The 23,150-nt window shown below is 44.6% G+C and overlaps 1 protein-coding gene across 1 annotated transcript in view; it reads right to left on the bottom strand.

Moving 5' to 3' along the window:
- Window positions 1–23,150, bottom strand: part of KIF1C (kinesin family member 1C) — a 32,762-nt gene that overhangs the window by 5,559 nt on the left and 4,053 nt on the right. The window contains exons 5-19 of the mRNA XM_049774301.1: window positions 22,498–22,563; window positions 20,424–20,602; window positions 20,215–20,326; window positions 19,721–19,798; window positions 19,493–19,558; window positions 19,333–19,408; window positions 18,776–18,854; window positions 18,250–18,395; window positions 17,035–17,204; window positions 16,802–16,881; window positions 16,424–16,499; window positions 6,889–6,968; window positions 5,991–6,085; window positions 619–702; window positions 45–231 (exon numbers count right to left, since the gene is read on the bottom strand). Of these exons, the coding sequence (XP_049630258.1) occupies window positions 45–231; window positions 619–702; window positions 5,991–6,085; window positions 6,889–6,968; window positions 16,424–16,499; window positions 16,802–16,881; window positions 17,035–17,204; window positions 18,250–18,395; window positions 18,776–18,854; window positions 19,333–19,408; window positions 19,493–19,558; window positions 19,721–19,798; window positions 20,215–20,326; window positions 20,424–20,602; window positions 22,498–22,563 (1,574 nt within the window). The remainder of the gene's footprint in view (window positions 1–44; window positions 232–618; window positions 703–5,990; window positions 6,086–6,888; window positions 6,969–16,423; window positions 16,500–16,801; window positions 16,882–17,034; window positions 17,205–18,249; window positions 18,396–18,775; window positions 18,855–19,332; window positions 19,409–19,492; window positions 19,559–19,720; window positions 19,799–20,214; window positions 20,327–20,423; window positions 20,603–22,497; window positions 22,564–23,150) is intronic.

Raw genomic sequence — 23,150 nt, forward strand, 5'->3', positions numbered from 1 at the left:
GAAAGGGAGAGCCTAGAGGGCCACAGGGTACCTTCTCCTCATACCTCTTCTCCATTTCTAGCTTGATGTCAATGCCTTGCTGCTCTAACAGTTCCTTCTGAGCAAAGTTCCAATCAACAGGTTCAGAAGGTGGCCCTGGAGGTGGAGGAACCCCTCGCTCACGTTCCAGCCGTGCCTGTTCCGGGTGATTGAAGCGGAAAACGTGGTTCTTGCCCATCACAATCCTATTCCCTAGAGATGGAAGGAGGAAAGAGTGAGCCCACTTTTCCCTCCCAGCAATACACCATCCCCACCCTCAAGGTATACAGGGCCTTGCCTCAATGTCCCAGTAACCCTGATACTATCCCTCTCCTCACTCAAATTTAAGGGAAGGTATAGTCGCATTTCAGTCTCCAAATAGAATCCATCCCTGACCACCAAAGGGAACTGGGAGAGTTTAGCATCTTCTTCCAAGTGCCCTATGGCAGCAAGAGCCCACACCTGAATCTTTATTTTCACTTCCCCATTCTTTCTTCATATCCCCAACCATTTCTTTGAGCCCTGCCCCAGGAATCACCCGGAAAGCTCAACCCATAAACAGCCAATTCCAGAAACCTCATCCCACAGCACAGCCTCTACCTGATTTTAACACGAGTGGCTCCGTTACAAGTTTCCCATTGACATAGGTCTCAGCTCCTTCACAAGGTTCCAGCATGACCACCACTGAAGGAAGTGAGAGGAAAGGAAGCAATTAGGCCTTGGGGAGAGGGGCTATGATCAGATTCCCACCTTGTATTACCCCCCCAAACCATACATGCACCCCCCAGTACCTGTCGGGGAGCCATGGCCCCTCTGGTAGCAGGCAGCACAGGAAAGGAAGAGCAGAAGGAGGGTTAGAGCCCCAGCTACAATTCCCAGAAGCCTCTTCAAGGTCTCCCTACTTACCCACCACCATCCTCCCCAGCAGAGCCTTGGCAAACGGTGATTCTAAGGTTTCTTCTCTCATACCCTCTCATCATCTGGCCCTGTTAGCTCTGGCTCAAAAAAGCTCATTCCTTTCTTTTCAACCAACATTTCCAGATAGGCCATCCTCTAGGACATGCCTAGTCCACTTTTGTCTGAGGCATCTTGCAATTGTCACCTGATTAATCTCAAAGCATAGCCAACAAATCAGTTTCTTCACAGGACACATTAAAGTCCACTCAAGGCTGGAGCACAGCATGCAGTGTGTTTGCTTTGCACACGGCCAGACCAGGTTTGATTCCTGGCATCTCATATGGACCCCTGAGTCTGCCAGGAGTGAATTCTGAGCACAGAATCAGGTAACCCCTGAGAACCACCGACAACAATAATAATAAAATAAAGTCCATCAAACCCGAACATCAACCAAGATGTTCCCCAGTTCTCTGTGTTAATCTTAGGATGGTTATTTGCTGAGACACAATGATACATGAGGTGGCAGCTTCCAGGAGTAGTGTTTCAGTGTCACAGAGGAGCACTGTCCCCCAAGGTTCTGTATCTCCTTAACTGAGAAACTTTGACCAAGTCACCTGATGTGTGTTGTTTCTCCATGAAATGGGATCACTTTCTTTTCAGTGACTAAAAGGATCCACTACTGAATATTATTTATACTAGAAATAAAGAAACTAGGGTGAATTCTAACAAGGCAAAGGGAACTGCTGATAATGGGAGTATAAAGAAAGCAGAGGAACAAAGAGTACTAGAAATGATTATAGAAAAGTGGTAGCTTTGGAGCTAATACTTAAAGGAATCACAAATTTCAATGGGAAGAAGTGAAGGGGCAGGTATATCAAAAAGATGGGGTACATATTTGCATGTGGGAACCCTGGGTTCAATCCCAGCACTACAAGGTGCCCAAGCAATGGGGAAAGTGATCAAAAAAACTAAAAAAAAAAAAAAAATGACAGCAAAAATGGATGGACCAACCTTGGTTCGATCCCTGGCATCCCATATGGTCCCCCAAGCCAGGAGCGATTTCTGAGCGCATAGCCAGGAGTAACCCTTGAGCATCACAGGTGTGGGCCACACACACACACACACACACACACACATACACATACACACACACACACACACACTGGATGGAAAGAAGAGGGCAAAGAGCTAAAGCATCACTAATAGCAAAGGAAAGTAGCAAAGGAGAGGATGAGATAATTATGCACAAATTTATCACAACTTTTATTTCCCACCAGGTCCCCAAATTCCATCCACTCCATATATTGTTCCTCTACTATTTGCCAGGCAGTATTTTCAGACTTGGAAAGGAGATAAAACTAAAACCACTACTCTCAGACAGCTCACTCCCATCTACTAATAATTAATAATAATTAGGACACCAGATAATCAAAAGCTAGGATGAGATTACTGTTATTGAGAGGAAATGGAGCCTAACAAGGTGATTTTGCTCCAGTTTCACCATCCATGAAAAAAGTCTGTAGCAACCCAGAAAAGAACTCAGGGCCTGATCTGGAGGCTTGAAAGAGAACAGAATATTGTTTTTCTGCTGATGTGAACCAAACAAAAGCCTAAAATTTGCCATAAGCCTGATCTAGAAGCCAAATAATAGTATAGTGTATTTTCTTATTATTAAAATTGTGCTGATGGAGTGAAGGAGATAGCAAACCCCAGTTTTAATCCCCAACACAAGTTCCCCCAGAGCACCATTGTGTGTCCCTCACAATGAACTAAAACTGTATCAACCATCTTCTCTCCTTGGAGCAATGAGATGAGGCTCTCCCTCCAGATCTGAGACAAAGCATAAGCTTTAGGTCTACAGAGAGCTGTTGTGTTCCATGTTCTGCCTCCCTGCCCAACTTATTTTTCACACAGTGAACTTCAATTGGGTTCAATTAAACCAAAATTCATTTGGGTAAAGGGGGAAGAGAGACAGAGACACAGAGACTGGAACAGGGAGAATAAGGAGCTATATTAAGATATTTAAAAAAAATACAGAAAGGTGGGGCTGGAGAGGTGGCGCTAGAGGTAAGGTGCAATGAGTGTGGCCAAAAAAAAAAAAAAAGAAAAGAAAAGAAAAGATACAGGAAGGTAAAGAACAGGGCAAAGAACGAGAAGATAAGCCAAGCACAGCAGTGGATACTGAAGAAAAGAAAGGGGTCAATAAATGGAGAAATAGGCAAAGTGGAAAAAATATAGAAACAAAACATTATTAAAGTCACAAATAAAAATCAGTTCATTGGAACTCGAGAGAAGATAACGGATAAGGTGTTTGTCCAACGTGGGTTTAATCCCCAATACCATTTATCCAGCCCTAACAGGAATAATGCCTAAGCAAAGAACCAGGAGTAAGCCCTGAGCACCAGTGAGTATGCACCCCAACAAATAAACAAAAAAAGATGAACTGGGCATGGAACTCAATGAATTGAGTACATGCTTTGTTTTCAAAGTGTAGTTAGATATTAGGCCCAGTACCTTTATAAATAACTCCCAGCATTGTCTTGTGCCCTCATCTCAACAGCTAATGTGTATGGGTCTGGTGACCTGAAAAAATTACTTTAAAAAATTCAAAATATACCTGAACCCAATAAGTGCTATTTGTTAAGTGCTGTTTTGTTCCTTCACCCTTTTTTTTTTTTTTTTTTTTATGGTTTTTTTTTTTTTTTGGGCCACACCCGGTAATGCTCAGGGGTTACTCCTGGCTATGTGCTCAGAAGTTGCTCCTGGCTTGGGGGACCATATGGGACACCGGGGGATCGAACCGCGGTCCGTCCAAGGCTAGCGCAGGCAAGGCAGGCACCTTACCTTTAGCGCCACCGCCCGGCCCCCGTTCCTTCACCCTTAAGGCTTATAATGTCTAAAAGCTTTTGAAAGGGCCCTATAAATAGTACAGGGGCTTAAATTTAAAGCACCTGCCCTGCAGGCAGCTTAATCTAACACTGGTTTATCCTGGCACTGGAGGGAAATAGTCCATCCCCAAACACCCAATAGCAAATAATTATAAGCCTTTGCTGATGTGCTATAAGGGCTGAAAGTTTTGCAATTAGAAAGAGTAGATCTACAGGAGCCGGAGAGATAGCATGGAAGTAAGGAGTTTGCCTTGCATGCAGAAGGATGGTGGTTTGAATCCCGGCATCCCATATGGTCCCCCGTGCCTGCCAGGAGCAATTTCTAAGCGTAGAGCCAGGAGTGGCCCCTGAGCGCTACCAGGTGTGACCCAAAAACAAACCAAAAAAAAACCCAAAACTTTGCAATTGTAGTTGGATAGGTATCTTTTCTAGAGAAATTCTCATAACCTACTTAAACAAGATTTGTTTTGTTTTGGTTTGCTAAGTGACCAGGGAGTCAGAGAAGTAGCATAAGGTCAAGATGTTTACCTTGCACACAGCTGACCTGGATTCAATCCTCAGCATCCCATATGATCCTGAGCTAGCCAGGAAGAATTTCTGAGCACAGAGCTAGGCATAATCCCTAATTACCACCATAAATGGCCCAAAAGCCAAACAAACAAACAAAAAACAAGTAGAGATGCCAGAGAGCTAAACAGCAGGCACGGTGCTCACCTTGCACACAGCCAATTTAGGTTTGATGCCCAGTGTCCCATAAGATCCCAGGCATCCCATATGGTTCCCTGAGCACCATCAAGAGGGAGTTAATGGAGCCAGAGAGATAGCATGGAGGTAAGACGTTTGCCTTATAATCAGAAGGTCAGTGGTTCGAATCCCGGCATCCCATATGATTCCCCGAGCCTGCCAGGAGCGATTTCTGAGCACAGAGGCAGGAGTAACCCCAGAACGCTGCCAGGTGTGACCCAAGAACCAAATAAAAAAAAAAAAAAAGAGGGAGTTTGTAGTTTTTTCTTAGGAAGGTGGCGTGCTGGGGGGGAAATCACACCAGGCGGCGCTCAGGGTTACTCCTGGCTCTGCACTCAGAAATCTCTCCTGGCTGGCATGGGGGACCATAAGGGATGCTGGAATTTGAACCACCATTGGTCCTGGACTAGCTGCGTGCAAGGCAAACACCCTACCACTGTGCTATCTCTCCAGCCCTAGGAAGGAGTTTTAAGTACAGAGCCAAGAGTAATCCTTGATAGTTGCCAGGTGTGGTCCAAATTAAAAAAAAAAATTTTTAAAGAGTAAAACTATAAAAAAAAAAAAAAAGAGTAAAACTATAAAATAAATAAATAAAAAAGAGAAAAACTATGAAGAACTTTAACTTTGTAAATTACAGTGGTTTCAATCAATTTTTTTTGTTTTTGTTTTTGGGTCACACTTGGCAGCGCTCAGGGGTTACTCCTGGCTCTACACTCAGAAATTGCTTCTGGTGGGCTCGGGGGACCATATGGGATGCTGGGATTCGAACCACCGTCCTTCCGCATGCAAGACAAACGCTTTATCTCCATGCTATCTCTCCGACCCCAATAAATTTCTTTTTAAAAAAGAGTAGAATCTTCTCTTCACCAAAATCTCACCTTGGATTGAGAGGATGATTCAAAGGATTGAAACACCTACTTTGCTTTGTTCTACCACCACTTCCACACACACACCCCCCCCCAAAAAAAAAAAACCACTGACACTGGGACTGAAGCAATAGTGCAGGTAGGGTATTTGCCTTACATGTAGCTGACCCAGGCTTCATCACCAGCTTCCCATGTTTCCCTGCCAGGAGTAATTCCTGAGCACAGAGCCAGACTAGCCCTTGAGCATCGCTACTTGTGGCCCAACCCCCCCCCCAAATAAAAATAAAAAGCTGACCCTCTGAGTAAGCTCAGAGTTCTCGATCAGCTGAAGGGACCCCACCACTCTCTGCCCACTGCAGTAGTCTGTATTCATTTAATGGTAAGGGTGCCGGGGGAATCTACAGTCAGGCATTTGAGACTCTTCCCCACTCATGAAGCCCTTCTGAGAAGACATATACCCCTTCTTAACCAGTCACACTCCCTAGGCCTCTGTACGAGTGTGTGGAGTAGAGCATGGGAACTCTCTCCCTCAGTTCAGCCATTCCACTTGCCATTCCATTGCCCCCACAGCCATTACCTTCTCCATCCAGCTGAGGGATACTTCGGAACAGACAGTGTTGCTCCCGAATAAACTGCCCAGTTAGCTTGATGTCCACATCTACCTGGCCAACCCTGGTGAAGCAAGGGTCAACATTAATGATCCAGACATTCGTAAAGCTTCTTTTGAACACAAGTTCATCCACTCAATGGGCCAAACATGATTACTCTAATTTCATAGACAAAGAAGAGAATTAGGCCCAAGATCATGCAGCCCAATTATGGTAAAGCTGGGATATGAGTATAGATCTGCCCCAAAGCCTATGTCTTTAGTTACTGTGTAACAGAGCAAAGGGGCAAGAGGAACTTGGTCAGGGATGGGCATTCCCAATCTTGGGCAACACTTCATCCTTAGTACTGATATTACCCTGAAGATTCACTCATTATTCATGAAAATCACCAAAGACCATATATAAATGCCTGTGATGGGAAAGAAAGGGGCACCCTCACCCCTTTAACCCCAGGTGGTGACCTAAGAGACATTGCTCCATATTAACTAGCAAAGCCAACTGACCTTCATCATGAGTGTCATATAGACATGTTCCCCAATAACATGGCTGAGGCACATTTCCCTTCTCCTCATCCCATGGGGAGGGTCTCACCAATGGGTGCTAGGAACAGGTTGCATTGGTTGAGTATTCCACCAACTCTTCTATCCCAGTAATTCCCCACAGCATTGGGTCAGCTGGTCTCAGAAAATCTCTGGCCCGAATCAAAGTAGTGAGCAGTGACAAGTTTGCTACTGAGCAGCCAGACTCAGCAGCTTCTCAGGAAGCTATGGAGTCATCTGCCAAAGAGCTCATTATCTCCAGTAAGAATATCAGAACAGGGAACCACCATCCCTCTATATCCACATCCCACATGCCAACCAATGCTACCTGGTGATGCCATCTTTGATGTGGTAGAGCAGACATTCAGACATCAGGGGGTCTTCATTCAGGTTCACCAGGTGGGGAGTCTAAGTGCGGGAATGGGAGTAGTCAGCAGACCAATCCCCAATTCTTTAGGAACTTTCCCACCCTACCTGCTCCTACTTAATCAACTCACCTTCAAAACAGTCTGACCTACTCTCTTCTCCCTCACAAAGGGCTGACAAATCAATCGCTTTTGTGTTGTTAAAGAAACACTTTCATGTCTCTCCAGGTCAGCAACCTTTCTCTGTGTCTCTGGGGACCAGCAGTTACCCCGACCCAAAATCTTAGAAACCCTTGCCCTTCACTCTATTTTCCCTGTGTTTGTCTCTTCCCAGCTGTCATCCTTTCTTTCCTCAAATTATTTCTGGAGAGGAGCTGGAGAGGAAACTCAAAGAGCTGGATACATGCTTTGCATGCAAGAGGCCTGGGTTCAATTCCTGTAACTGCATGCATGTCCCCCAAATATTGCCAGTATGACCAAGAAACAAAACAAAACCAAAAAATGTATCCAAAGAGCAAAAAAAAAGGGATTGGGATAGGGGGCTGGTAATTCCTACCTCCCATTCCATTTTAAATTTCTTAGCAGCAAAGACTGCCTTTATAATAAAATTTTTTTTAATCTTTTTTTTTTTTTTTTTTTGTGGTTTTTGGGTCACACCTGGCAGTGCTCAGGGGTTATTCCTGGCTCCAGGCTCAGAAATTGCTCCTGGCAGGCATGGGGGACCATATGGGACTCCGAGATTCGAACCAATGACCTCCTGCATAAAAGGCAAATGCCTTACCTCCATGCTATCTCTCCGGCCCCTATAAAATTTTAAAATGTCTGTTCAATTCAATTCAAAGGGAAATAACTTAGATGCCAGGGAGATAACTCAAGTGGTACAGCACATACCTAGCATATGTGAGGCACTGAGTTTTTGCTTTGTTCAGTTTGGGGCCACACCCCAGTGGTGTTCAGGGACTTCTTTCATCTCTGTGCTCCTAGCAATGTCTGAGGAACCATGCAGAAAAAGTATCCATTCTAACCCCTTGAGCTATATCCCATGCCCCTGTCCTGAATCTGATCCCCTATACCTCCTTGTGTAGGAATAGCAGAGTCCTAGAATCAGTAGGCAGAGCCCCTAAAAAGAGTACCAATTTCTTCTGGGAAAGCCTGGCAGCTGTAACCAGGCTGCCACAAATAGTCTTCATACTCAAACCAGACCTTCTTCCAGAGGCCCTGCAGCTGAGCATATACCCCTAAAATTCTAAGTATCATAGCTCTGAGTTTATGGACAACTTCATTTGTTTGATGGTATCATCCCTAAAGGAACACCCCAAGTTAACAGACTGGACATATAACAAGAGTTTACTAAACCTCTGCTATTGTATTAATGACTTCACTAGTGATATACTAATTTTCACAAGTTAGCTTGCTAAGGTACTTATTCTTTTTTCTTTCTTTCCTTTTTTTTTTTAATGACTTTGCCTTCACTTATCTGGAAACAAATGTATTATGATCATCTATGTCAACTATGTGATGTATTTTCTTTAAATAATGTTTACAAATAGCACCAAAAATAAAAAAGAATAAAGGGGCCAGGAAGGTGGCGCTAGAGGTAAGGTGTCTGCCTTGCAAGCGCTAGAGTAGGACAGACCGAGATTCGATCCCCCAGCATCCCATATGGTCCTCCCAAGCCAGGGGCGATTTCTGAGCACATAGGAGGAGTAACCCCTGAGCGTCAAATGGGTGTGGCCCAAAAACCAAAAAAAAAAAAAAAAAAAGAATAAAAAGGAAATAAGTCAAATTCACTTCTTAACAGAATGCTCACTCTTTCCTAATCACTGCTTGTCCCTAAGCTGCCTCCCTTCTAGCCAGCAGCTGTCCATGCCTGTCCTCATTAGACCTGCCTGACTAAACCTATCCCACCACACACCTGGCTGATCCTTACGCTTCTCTGTGATAAAAACCCAACCCACTCCCTTCACCCAAAGCACATTTTCCTAAGTTCTATTTCTCTGACACCCACGCCCACTCCAAGCACGTGGCTTTGGCAGCACACAAGCCTGTTCCCTCTACACCCCCTTTTTACCACTGGCTGCCAAGTGGTAAGTCTTTCTCCTGACAGGCTGTAGTCTCAGTACACATCTGTCTGTGCCCTCTGTACACTCTGTCACAGGCCTGCCTGACTTCCTGCCATCTCTTCGAATCTCCCGGCTTCCTGCTCACACTGCACCATGGCTAGGTTATATATTTCCACCCAAACTTCTCCAGACGGCTCCCATATCCACCTAACATTGAGCTTGTCTTGTATGCTAGAGCCCCGACCTTTCCATGACAGGACACTAGCCTACCAATTCAACCCCCTCTCTGGATTCTGTTCTTTTCCCTTTTCTGCTAATGCTCAGTAGTCAACTTAAGCACTCCTTTTAGAAGCAGATCTTTCACAGCCCTGATTACCAGAGAGAGCCTGGAGCTGCTCACCAAGTTCCCTTGCCTGGAACAGCCTTAGTCTGGCCCCATCTAACACCCACATGTCAAAATCATTCACTTCCTTCAAGTTCTTACAGTCTGTCTCAAATGCCACTTCTTTCACAATCTTTCCTATACCATCCAACCCGAAACAAAATCTCCTGTCTCCATTTCACCAAGTATATATTATGGTCTAATTTTTGTTGTATTTGTGTTTGTTTATTGGGCCACACTCGGCGGCACTCAGGGGTTACTCCTAGCTCTCTGCTCAGAAAACGCCCCTGGCTCGGAGGACCATTTGGGATGCCAAGGATGGAACCTGCATCTGTCCTGGTTCAGCTAAGTGCAAGGCAAACGCCCTTGTACTACCACTCCAGCCCTATACTGTGGTCTTTCTATGTTCAAGATCCTGGTAAGCTCCTATGCAGGTCACAAAGATGAGTTATGAGGCTGAAGCAATAGTACAGCAGGTCAGGCATTTGCCTTGCACAAGACCTACCTGGGTTTGAAATCAAGCACCCTATAAGTACCGCCAGGAGTGATCCCTGAGTGTCCCACAAACCAAAAAACATCTTTTAAAGAAGAAAAACGGGGTCGGCGCAACAGTGCAGCGGTAGGACGTTTGCCTTGCATGCAGCGGATCCAGGACAGACCTGGTTTGATCCCCAGCATCCCATATGGTCCCCCTAGCCAGAAGTAATTTCTGAGCACATAGCCAGGAGTGAACCAAAAATCAAAAAAAAAAAAAAGTTGAGTTAGTGCAGAGATACTCTTAGAAGCAGCAAAGAATGCTTCACAATTAGTCATAGTAGATTCTGATCTTATCATGTTCTTTTATATTTTTCTTGGGGGGGGGCACACCCAGAGTGGCTCAGAGGTTACTCCTGGCTCTGCGCTCAGGAATCTCTCCTAGCAGGCTCAGGGGAATTGAACTCGGGTCTGTCCTGGGTCAACCACATTCAAGGCAAATGCCCCACCACTGTGCTATGGCTCCAGCCCTATCATGTTCTTTCTTATTAGCTTATTCATTCATTCATTTCCCAGGTGTTAAATGCCACTGTATCCTATGCGAGCTCACACAAAACTGCATATAAGAATTCTAGAGTTGATCTGATACTGATTATATAATCCATCAAGCACTGCTGGAGTGACCTTGAAGCACTAGAAGTGAGTACCCTGAGCAGCACTGAAAGTGGCCCCAAAATAAAACAAAAAACACAGTATCTCACACCTGCTAGCTGGTCTTTGAAGATAAGGAGGACATGTTTACACCAAAAAAGCTCAATGGGGTCAAGAGGACTTGATCAAAAAGTAGCCTGACAGTTTATCTTTTAGTATGAGGACATAGACACACAGAAGGAAGACTATTTCAAATAAAAGAAAATTGGGGCTGGAGAGAAAGCATGGAGGTAAGGCGTTTGCCTTTCATGCAGAAGGACGGTGGTTCGAATCCCGGCATCCCATATGGTCCCCTGAGCCTGCCAGGAGCGATTTCTGAGCACAGAGCCAGAAGTAACCCCTGAGCGCTGCCAGGTGTGACCCTAAAAAAATAAATAAATAAAATAAAGAGAAAATTGAGGGGCTGGCATGATAGTGCAGGGGTAGGGCATTTTGCCTTGCACATAGCTGACCCAGGACAGACCTGGGTTCTATCCCTGGTGTCCCATACGGTCCCCCAAGCCAGGAGCAATTTCTGAGCACATAGCCAGGACTAATCCCTGAGCATCACAGGGTGTGACCCCCCCAAAAAACACACACATCCCCCAAAAAAGAAAACTGAATAAAATTAGAGGCATGAATAAAAGCCTCGTGAGGTAAGGGAGAAAGCTAGTACCTGAGGCCTTGTAATTTTGGGGGATCCCCAAAAAGTGATCCTTGAGCTATGTCTGTTATGGCATGAATGCAGTGTGTATCTATGTGTCTGCTCCTCTATCCTGGCACCTCAATAATCAGTGCTGCAACATTTACTCTTTGCCAAGAGATGCTTATATCCCCTTCTCTACAACTGCAGTGTCAGACCTTGCAAAAATTGATGGGTCAGGAAACAGAAAGTGATCTACCCCTGGAAAGTAGGGACATGATTCAGAGCAGTGTTTTTCAATGTCTGTTGAGTCCTGGAACCCTTTGTTCCAATGAAACCTTACCTACAAGCCTAATACGTCAAGTAGATAAGCAGGAAGCTGTTTAGGCCAAGATGGGGGGAAGGGAAGCCAGAGTCGAGTTGGTTATCATGCCCATCCTCCCATCTCAATCACTATAAAGAAAGCTCCAAATAAAATAAAATAAAATAAAAATAAATAATTAAAAAAAAAAAGGGCCCGGAGAGATAGCACAGTGGTGTTTGCCTTGCAAGCAGCTGATCCAGGACCTAAGGTGGTTGGTTTGAATCCCGGTGTCCCATATGGTCCCCCATGCCTGCCAGGAGCTATTTCTGAGCAGACAGCCAGGAGTAATCCCTGAGCACCGCCGGGTGTGGCCCCCAAAAAAAAAAAAAAAACAAAAAACAAAAAACAAAAAACAAAAAAAAAAAAAGGAAAGCTCCAAGCAGCGCTGTAGTGACAGTACAGCAGTAGGGCATTTGCCTTGCACACGGCTAACCCGGGATGAACCCAGGTTGAATCCTGGACATCCCATATGGTTCCTGAACCTACCAGGACTAATTTCTGAGCACAGAACCAATAGTAACTCCTGAGCGCTGGCAGATGTGGCCCAACCCCCATCCTCAAAGAAAAGCTCCAAGCACCCCCCAAAAGCAACTTTTTTTTTTGTTTGTTTTTTGTTTTGGAGCCACACCCGGTGATACTTAGGGGTTACTCCTGGCTGTCTGCTCAGAAATAGCTCCTGGCAGGCACGGGGGACCATATGGGACATTGGGATTTGAACCAACCACCTTTGGTCCTGGATTGGCTGCTTACAAGGCAAACACCGCTGTGCTATCTCTCCGGGCTCCAAAAGCAACTTTTTGAGACGTCTTATGCCTTGCAGAGTAGGGATGGGGCTAGGGGTGGTTTTAGAAAGTAAGGGCTTCTAGAGCCAGAGAGACAGCACAGTGAATAGGGCTTACATGCAGCCAACCCAGGTTCAATCCCCAGCAACTCTCTATAGCCCCCTGAACCCTCCCGGAGTGATCCCAGAGAACAGAGCCAGGGATAAAGCCCTGAACACAACTGGGTATGATCCAAAATCCAACAAATAAAAATAATTTTATGCCTCTAGCTTCACAAACAAAATTTTATTTATTTTCAAGCTTTGGGTCACACCCAGTAATGCTCAGAATTTATTCCCTGCTCTACACTCAGAAATTTCTCCTGGTGGTGCATAAGATGCCGAAGATTGACACCAGGTTGGGTTTGTACAAGGCAAGTATCTTACCCTAGGTATGATCTCTCCACCCTCAACAAATAAAAATTTTATATGCCTGCCATTTGACACTAAATTTTCCCTTCTGAGCATGTCTAGGAAGTTTTTCTACAAATAACAGACTTCTTTATAAGATTATTCATGGGAATATTATTTATAGTAGGATTTCTCCTCAAATTCCTGTTCTCCTTTGTTTATGCATCTTACATGTCTCTGTCTCCTTGTTTATTTCCAATCTGAAGAAGCCTGTGTTCTCTCTCAAACATGTACTTCTCCCTTTCTCTCCCCTCACATCTAAGTTTCTTTTTTTTTTTAAGGTACACAACAGCAAATCTTACACAGTGATATTTAAGGTACACGGTGACAATAAATGAGGGCCTTTCCACCAGCAGTGTTGTCCTCCCTTCATCCCTGTCCCCATGCATATATTCCTTATCTCCCTCCTTTATCCCCTGGAATGCTAATGCATCTAAAAGCATATATGTTAACACATCTAATTAAGTTTCAATAAGAACTTTCTGGGGCTGGAGAGGTAGCACAGTGGTAGGGCGCTTGCCTTGCAACATGGCTGACCCAGGACAGACCTCGGTTTGATCCCCTGTGTCCCATGTGGTCCACCAAGCCAGGAACGATTTCTGAGTGCATAGTCAGGAGTAACCCCTGAGCATCACCAGGTGTGGCCCAAAAAACAAAACAAAAAAAAAACACAAAAATAAAAATATCAATAAAAACTTTCTCGCTCACAAAAAAATATAGTAGTTTACAGTAACAAAAGAAAAACAAACAAAAGATCTAAATGACCATCAGTAGGAAATGGTAAGATATACATTATATATCATAGATAACAGTTTATAGTCATAAACAAACTGACAATAAATAAGTGCTAAATTATTCTACATCTGTAAAAGGTTCTGATGCCAGGAAAAAGAACAGGCAGAACTCTGCTACATTATTATATGCTAAAACTGAAGGCATAGAGCCACTAACCCACTGTGAGAATGCATCTGTGGATAATTATACATAACATATGCCTGTGCAGGCAGACTACTTCTAGAAGAACAAACACATCAAGAAGTGATAATAGGCTTGCCCCTGGGAAGGAAAGATGAGGGTGTAAAATAACAAAATGTCCCCTCTACCTAACAACCTTTTAAGTACAATTTTAATGTTCTCTACAAGAAAAATTCAAAACCCTTTCTTTAGTAGGTAGTACTGCTGTGTAGTGTGAGCTCTCCAAAGAAACACTTTCATCTACCAGATCTCCAATCCTGTAAGTATAGGATAATGCCTCGTCATGTACACCTCACCCCAGAAACTGGAAGCCAAAACCATTGTTCTTTCTCTTCTCTTCTCTTCTCTTCTCTTCTCTTCTCTTCTCTTTTCTCTTCCTCTCTCTCACTCTCCCTTTACTCTTTCTCTCATTCACTCTTTTTTTTTGTGTGTGTGTGTGGTTTTTGGGTCACATCTGGCAGTGCTCAGGGGTTATTCCTGGCTCCAGGCTCAGAAATTGCTCCTGGCAGGCACGGGGAACCATATGGGATGCCGGGATTCGAACCGATGACCTCCTACATGAAAGGCAAACGCCTTACCTCCATACTATCTCTCCGGCCCCTCATTCACTCTCTTAATATTGTTCTTTTACTCTGTCTTATGTGTGAGCTCTCTCTCTCTCTCTCTTTTTTTTTTTTTTTTTTTTTGGTTTTTTGGGCCACACCTGGCGTTACTCAGGGGTTACTCCTGGCTGTCTGCTCAGAAATAGCTCCTGGCAGGCATGGGGGACCATATGGGACACCGGGATTCGAACCAACCACCTTTGGTCCTGGATCGGCTGCTTGCAAGGTAAACACCGCTGTGCTATCTCTCCAGGCCCTCTCTCACTCTTTTGCTCACTCTCAAGCGCACTCTGTCTCAGACAAGATAAAATCCCTCTCTTCTTTTGAGATCTTTGTTCACTGATCACTACTTGTTCAAACTCCCAGATGGCACTGATCTCAGGATATCAAAAAAAGCTTTCTTCTAATAACCCCACACCTCCAATAAACCACCCCCAGTGACCCTGTCTGGCTCTGAGCACAGCATATCTGACTAAGGGCCTGATCCTATTGTGATTTCTTCATACCATGAACCAGACAGGTGTGGGAGAACTAGACAGAGCTCCCTTGTGGAACTGGAAGTTCCTGCTTTACTCACACTTTACTCAAAGTTTCTGCTCCCACATCATCCCTTGATCATTAAGTGCCAGCAGAGCTGTACTGGCTGTCCACAGACAGCAGCCATTCTGATTGGCTAGTACTTAGACCATTCGGATTGTTAAAAGAGTTTGAGTATCATTCCTGCTTCCAACTGAGCCTAATCACTCTTGCCCTGCTTCCTCACCAAACACCTACTACTCTACTCTTATAGGTGGCAGCACCTATCAGCTGATATGCCCACTCAGCTGACACTATCCTGTGGCCTAATGTTCTTCCTGTTCCTCTCTGGATTCCCAAAATCACATCCATTTTACAATTACAACTTTCCAAAGCATTTTCCCCAAGAAAAGTGTTTTCAAGTATCCCCAGATTGTGTTGATAGCTCCCTCTTAAAACTTCTCATAGTAGGGCCCGGAGAGATAGCACAGCGGGTTTGCCTTGCAAGCAGCCGATCCAGGACCAAAGGTGGTTGCTTCGAATCCCGGTGTCCCATATGGTCCCCCATGCCTGCCAGGAGCTATTTCTGAGCAGACAGCCAGGAGTAATCCCTGAGCAACACCGGGTGTGGCCCAAAAACAAAACAAAAAAAAAACTTCTCATAGTATTTACAATCAGCATCCTACAGTATAGCACAAACTTCTTTATTCCCTTTTTCTCTTTACAGTCTTTTTTTTTTTTTTTTTTTTTTTTTGCTTTTTAGGCCATACCCAGTGATGCTCAGATGTTATTTCTATCTCTGCACTCAGGAATTTTTTTTCCACCCCCTCAATTTTTTTTTATTTTAATTATGAGAATAAAGATGCAAAGAAAGAGAACAAGGTAAAGTTACAGTGAGTGGAAGGACAATCACCCATAACATAATTCTCAGAAGAAGTCCCTTGCTGATAACTTTGAACTTTCAGCCTAAGAACATTAAGATAAATAAAACAGAATCCATGTACAATTACTTTGTCCCTCAAGTCCCCAGATTGTAATACATAATATTTCTTAACAGCACACAAGGCAATCTAAAGCCATAAAACTTATGTAAATCCTTAAACATTACAGGCATAGTATTTTTTACATTTCCATGTACATGCATATTAGCTTAAGTTAACCTCAAGTTTTAAGGGGTTTTTTTTTTGGATTAGAGTCAAAGGAGCACAGTAAAAACGGTGTTAGAGTGGCAATTGTTGTTTGCATAGGCCCACCAAAATATGAGAGGCATGGAAAGGAATAACCTTGGCCTAAATACAAAGAGACCCTACCCCTGAAGTTTCCTGGCATAAGACCAACTCTAGGCTCCAGGCAAGTTAGATCGTCCAATCCAAGACATTGTCCATATGCACTCAGGAATTTTAACCTCCGCCCACTATCGTATTGCTTCAGCCCTTCCTTTATATCTATATATTCCCAAGTAATCCTTTAAGAGGGGTTTTACAGTTATTTTTTAGTAATACATGCATACATGCATTGGAGACAAAATTCAAAATAATATACGAATATACACACTTACCTTCTTTGGAGAAAAGACACCCACAGTTCCCCCATCTTCCCGAACAGCTACTCCCATTTCAGCCAGCAATGCTTCTCTAAGAACAAACAAAAGGTAATATTTTTTTTCTTTTTTTTTTTTTGTGCCACACCCATTGACACTCAGGGGTTACTGCTGGCGATGTGCTCAGAAATCACTTCTGGCTTGGGAACCACATGGGATGCCAGGGATTGAACCGAGGTCCATCCTGGGTCAGCCGCGCGCAAGGCAAATGCCCTACCACTGTGCTATCACTCTGGCCCAAATATTGCTTTTTTCATCCATATCACAACTCCTTCCCTGCAGGGCCCGATCTTCTCTCCTAAACCCTATTCCCTTCCATTCTATTGCCTTTCATACCTCTCCATCCTCAGGGCTTCTGTCTTGCGTAACTTCTCCTCCCAGGTCTCATTCAGCTCAGCTATAATCTTCTCTGTCTCCTACAGGGCAAAGATGGAGAGAGATCAGGACATTCTGAGACATTCACTTACCATGGGGCAAATACTGCTTCTAGAATCCCTTCTTCCCCTTTAACACAGGCTATGGAGAACTATAGTCCCAGACTTCAATCCTCACAAGCTCCAATTTCCCACCTGTAGCCTCTCCATGGCCTCCTCAGGTCCAATCTGAGGCTCAGAGTTAGGAGAGAAAGATGGCTCCAGCTCCCCATTGAGTGCAGGGGGAGATGAGGGTGAAGCTGGAACAGGGGGAGACGATATAGCTGGCAAAACACTTCCAGAACTCCCTTCATCCACCTTCAGGCCTAGGAGAGAGACAGAAAAAGAAAATAAGCAAAAGGAAGCTGAAATTGCTTAAAGACATAAAGACTTTAGAAGACATCTGGTCAATTCTGAACAGGAAGTCCTTTACCACAGCTTGGACAAATGGCACCTGCTTGTTTCCTGCAAGGATTGAGTGTTTGTTTCATGACTGAATGAGGCAGACAGTTCCTTCCATTGCTGAATGACTTGCATCACTGAAAGTTCTAACCCATATTGGGTTGAAATCTGCCCATGTCATATGTGCCTGCTATTTCTAGTTATAACCTTTGAGAAATTTTCCCTATTTCTTACCAGTCTCTTCCTAATAATAAAGACACCTCACTGTGTCCCCAAGGATTCCCTGACTGTCCTAAAGAAATGAACCCCAAGAGTGAATGGCAAGTCCACACCTGACATAATCAACTTGGATTGATCTCTAGCAGATGCTGATGCTATCAGTAAAGCTGAGCATTGTGTTTTAGAAACCATTTCAATTTTTATTCTATTTTTTTTCGGGGGGGGGTCACACCCGGCAGTGCTCAGGGGTTACTCCTGGATCCACGTTCAGAAATTGCTCCTGGCAGGCTCAGGGGACCATATGGGATGCCGGGATTCAAACCAATGATCTTCTGCATGCAAGGCTTTACCTCCATGCTATCTCTCTGGCCCCTTTATTCTAATTTTTAAGATAACAAGTTAGTTAAATTGTAAGGTTTAGTTAACCCCCTGATGTTTCATAAGAACATTTATCAAAGCAGGTGTTTTAACAACCTATACTTAATGACATATTATTTGAACCTTAAATGTGTAACTTTCCATTTTCTAACAGTTCAGTGGCTTTAGGGGCCTAACCAAGTCCTGAATTCTGACTCTCTTTTTGTCTTCTCAAACTCTGAAACATCTGAGGTATATTAAGTCCCCTCTCCTTATCTCTATCTGTGTCTAAGCACATGAAGGGTTTCATGGCAGCTGGTCCCTTCCTAGACCAAGGACTGAAATGAGGGATGAGGTAGACATCCCTGAGATGCCCCTTACTTGCAATCCTACCTCCCAAAGCAGATGCTGAGAGTCCCTGAGCCATTAGCAATTCTCGTAACCGAGCCACTTCCTCCTGCAGTTCCCGGATCAGCCGGGCATTCGGATCCTCATTGATGATAGCATTGCAGCGGATTTGCTTGGTGCGGTCAGCATACCTGGACAAAGTAGGAAGATGAGAACTATTTTTTGTTTGTTTGGGCCCACAACTGGCTGTGCTCCAAGACTACTCCTGGCTCTATGCTCAAGGGTCACTCCTGATGGTGCTCAGGGGACCACGAGCGCAATGGACATGTTCAGCTCTGCAGATTGAATGCAGTCTACCATACGTAAAACATGTACTTTGATTTCTGAGCCCAAGGATGAGGATTAGTGCAATTCAGAAGCAGGTGACCCTTGGATTGCTGCCTGATTTCTTCTCTCCCTCCCAAACTTCAAAACACTAGAGTTCCTCAATTCTGTCTCCTATGTGCAAGGTCCTGAGATTAGTGTTCTTGATACTTTTCATTGCTCCAACTTACAAGAGTCGAAGACCCACCTGAGGGTGCTGAGAGTCTCCTCGTAATTGATGTCAGCAGGGCTCAAGGCTGCAATCATTGCTGTGCGTGAGTTCCCACCTATGAATTGACAGTAGGAGCAAGCTTAAGCAGGTTTCAAGAAAGTCAGGCTGAGGGTAGAAGGGGAGGTAAAGGGCAGTGAATGGCAGGGCCTCAGTACCCAGGCAGGGGTCTGACAGGGTCACTATTTGAGGTAGGATGGAGTTAACCATGAAACCTAGTGTCAAAGTAAACAAGGGTGAGACCAAAGGTCAGCAGATTGATACCTGGCAATCAAGAAGAAAGGAAGTGAAGCCAACAGTGGATATGGGTTAAAAAGGTGTCATGGGGAGCCAGATCAGTGAGATCCTTGGCTTAGCAGGTTGGGCGTAGCCTTAATCACAGTATCAAAACATCTTCAAAATGTTCCCAGTCAGCAAGGAGTCATTGGGACAAGTGAGGGTGACAGTCTAGGGGTAGTAAGGGGATTTGTTAATCACACCTAAAGGGTTAGTGGAATAGTGGCAGGGTCAGCTAAAATTGTGGAGGAGCTACGCACCCAAATTCTCCTTGAGTAACCAGGTGAGCACAGAGTCCCTGTAAGGGATAAAATCCGACTTCCGCTTCTTTGATTGCTAGGGAATGATAGGGAAGTCAGGGAATGCCACTCCCTTGACCCCTTTCCCAAAGTCCCTTTTCTTCCCATCCCCAGGTCTCACCATATCCGCAAGGGCTGAGATGACCTTCCCTAGAGTAGTCAGAGACTTATTGATGTTGGCACCCTCCTAAAATGAATGGAGAATAAAGGAAATGAGCCCCTCCTCTTCTACCCACTCTGATCCACTTTCCCTTCCTCCTCCCAATAGCCCAGGTCCTAAGTTATCATTAGAGGCCATCACACACAATCCCCAATATTGCCCTAGACCATCCCTCCAAAGTTTCCTCACCTTCAGACGCATGCCTCGGGCCCCTGAGGAGTCAGCCCTCTCACTCCCAGCGAGGTCCACCAAACTGATCTTACTAACCTGGGATCACAGGAAAAAAACAGAAAGTAGCATGGATCAGTGGGGATAAGGCAGGTAAATCAGGGGATACTTAGCAGTGTGCTGATAAGGAGCAGAGAGAGAAAAAAAAAAAAAAAAAAAACAGAAGAAAGGGCAGAAGGAGGCAAAAGAAGGGAATCAGAAGAAAGAGATTATAAAAAGACAACAATTGACCATGTGTCAAGGCAAGGAAAAATAGGATCCAACCCTACCCTTAGAATTCTAGTTAGACAAGCAAGCAAACAGGATATTACTTTACATGCTATAAAGTCAAGAGGGGAAGTAGAGAGGACTATAAGAGTCCCAAGGAGGCATTCAGTCCAGCACTGACAGGGAAAACTCTATGATCACATCATTGTCCTGTTACCATAAAGGAATGGGGAGGGAGGGAAGCCTACCTTCTCGGAGTCCAGTCCTGAGAGCTGGTCATGGCAGCGCTGTGTAAAGACAATGGTGAAGACAGCATGGGACCGACTGCTGGTCTCATTCATGTTGGTGGCAGCCACAGTCCTAGGAGGAGTACAGGAGAGAGAGTCAATGGGTCCCAATTTTTACACTCCTCTCCCTAACCCTGATTCCCTTTCCCACCACTGTTAGCCTGCCTCACCGTGCCTTATTTCCACAGTCCATGAGGTCAGCAATGTCTGCGTAGGAAGTCACAGCCAATTTAGAGAGGTCTTGCACATAGGGGCCCAGAATGGGGTGCTCCCGGACCCGTAGAGAGCCCTTACTCTTGGGATTCAAGAGGTCTCGGACCCTCTCACAATAGATCTCCATATAGCTCACCTGAGTAGGAGAAACAAGTAAAAATTAACAGACTATAGCACATGCTTGCAGACAGAAGACTCAGGTTTGAGTATCAGCACCACATGGTCCCCTGAGCACCTACCTGAGACTATTATTACCTGAGCATCACCAGGTGTACCCCAAAATCAAAATAAATAATCTTTTTAATTTAAAAAGTAAAGGCCAGGGGCCAAAGTGATAGCACAAAAAATAGGGCATTTGCCTTGTACATGGCTGACCTGGATTGGATCCCCAGATAATTTCTTTTTTTTTTTCTTTGGTTTTTGGGTCACACCCGGCGGTGCTCAGGGGCTACTCCTGGCTGTCTGCTCAGAAATAGCTCCTGGCAGGCACGGGGGACCATATGGGACACCAGGATTCGAAGCAACCACCTTTGGTCCTGGATCGGCTGCTTGCAAGGCAAACACCGCTGTGCTACCTCTCCGGGCACCCCAGATAATTTCTAAGCACAAAGCCAGGAATAATTCCTAAATGCTGCTGGGTATGGCCAAAAAGCAAATAAATAAATAAATAAATAAATAAATACATAAATAAATAAATAAAGTAAAGGCCAGTGTATAAGGCTTGCATGCAGCTGACAGGTTCAATATCTGGCATCTCATATTGGTTCCTTGAGCACCACCAGAAATAATTCCTGAGTGCAGAGCCAGGAGTAACCCCTGAGAATGGCTGGGTAAGGCCCAAAAAACAAACAAACGGGCTGGAGTAGTGGCGCAGTGGTAGGGCATTTTGCCTTGTCCACACGGCTGACCTAGGACGGACCACAGTTCAATCCGAGTCCCATATGGTCCCTCAAGCCAGGAGCAACTTCTGAGCGCATAGCTGAAGTAGTCCCTGAGCGTCACCGGGTGTGGCCCAAAAACAAAACAAAACAAAAAAAATAACATGAACAAAAAGTAAAGGCTAAAGGTCAGAGTCATGGTACAGCCGGTACAGTACTTGTCTTGCACACAGCCTACAGGCTTTTGATCTCTGGGTTCCCATATGGTTCCCCCAAGTCTGCCAACAGTAATTCCTGAGTACAGAGCCAGAAATAATCCCTGAATATTGGCTGGGTGTGACCCAAAAACAAACAACTAAGGGGCCAGAGACATAGCACAGTGGTAGGGCATTAGCCTTGCAGATGAGCGAGCCAGGACAGATCGGGGTTCAATTCCCTGCTTCCCATATGGTCCCCCGAGCCTGCCAGGAGCAATTTCTGGGTACAGAATCAGAAGTAACCCCTGAACACTACTGGGTGTGGCCCAAACCCCCACCCAAAAAGTAATAAAACTAATCATAATACTGAGAAACTTACTCTAAAGTTCACTCTAAATATAATACCGATAATTGTAGCTAATATACACTAAGTATTTTACTATTCTCTATTTGTGATGCTAAGCATCTTTTTTTGTTTGTTTGGGGCCACATCTGGCACAGCTCAAGGCTTACACCTGGCTCTGACCTCAGGGATCACTTCTGGCTGAGCTCAGTAGACCATATGAGGTACTGAAGATCAAAACCATGTCAACTGTGTTTAAGACAAGCACCCTACCTTCTGTACTATCTCTCTGGACCCAATGCTAAGCATTTTAAATGAATAAACTCACTGATCTAACAACCCTAGGATGGGGATCCAATCGCTAACATTTCACAGATGAACATACTCAGGAGTTGAGATGAAATGGTTTGCCTACAGCTACAGTTTTTAGCTGGAGTCAGAAGTATCTCAGGCTATCTGGAGACCAAGTGATGCCAAGGATAGAATCCAATCCTCCAGCATGGAGGATATGCTATCGACCCACTGAGCTGTCTCTCTAGCCCTGTATTTAGGTTTAATCACTTTGTTCTTCCCTTCTATGTAAATCCCCACCCCCACCAAGAACTAAACTCACCTCTACAGAATAGGATAGTTGTGTGCTCTGGTTTTTGCTAACACGAGAAAAGAGATCTTCACAGAGCTGAAAGGGAACACAGAGACGTTGTTCACAAAATTTTGGTACCCAGCACCAAGACTGTCCCAAGTGACCCTGATGAACCCCTATCTCAGCCCTAATCCCATTTTGCAGATGAAAAACTACCTCAGAGAGGTTTGCACTTGCCAGGATCATAGGTTGTGAGTTGAACACCTGGAATTCAGATTGCAAAACCAAACCCAGTATGCAAGGCTACTGTACATAAGAGCAAGTCAACTCTCAATTATCTACAACAGGCTTTTCTACAGTCAACATCTTGGCTTATGACCCACAAGTCTGTCAAAGAACTACATTCACAAGTAGTTATAAGATGTGGTAAAATAGTACAAACTGGCAGAACTAAGATTCAAAACCAGGGCTCTCTAATGTCAAAGCTTTTTGTTCAATGACTTTCATTTCCTCTGTGGGAACAAAGACCTCCCAAAGAGCCTAAGTATTCAAGCTGCCATTCTTTCTCCATTATATCCCCTATCACCAATGGTCTCAAGAGAGCCATGTTAAAGTTCCATAATCCTTAGACCTCAGTCTACCTCCTCTAGGGCCAGCTGAAGAGATTCTGGACTCAAATAACC

Source organism: Suncus etruscus, chromosome 1, assembly GCF_024139225.1.
Source record: "Suncus etruscus isolate mSunEtr1 chromosome 1, mSunEtr1.pri.cur, whole genome shotgun sequence".
In the NCBI taxonomy this organism is placed as follows: Eukaryota; Metazoa; Chordata; class Mammalia; order Eulipotyphla; family Soricidae; genus Suncus; species Suncus etruscus.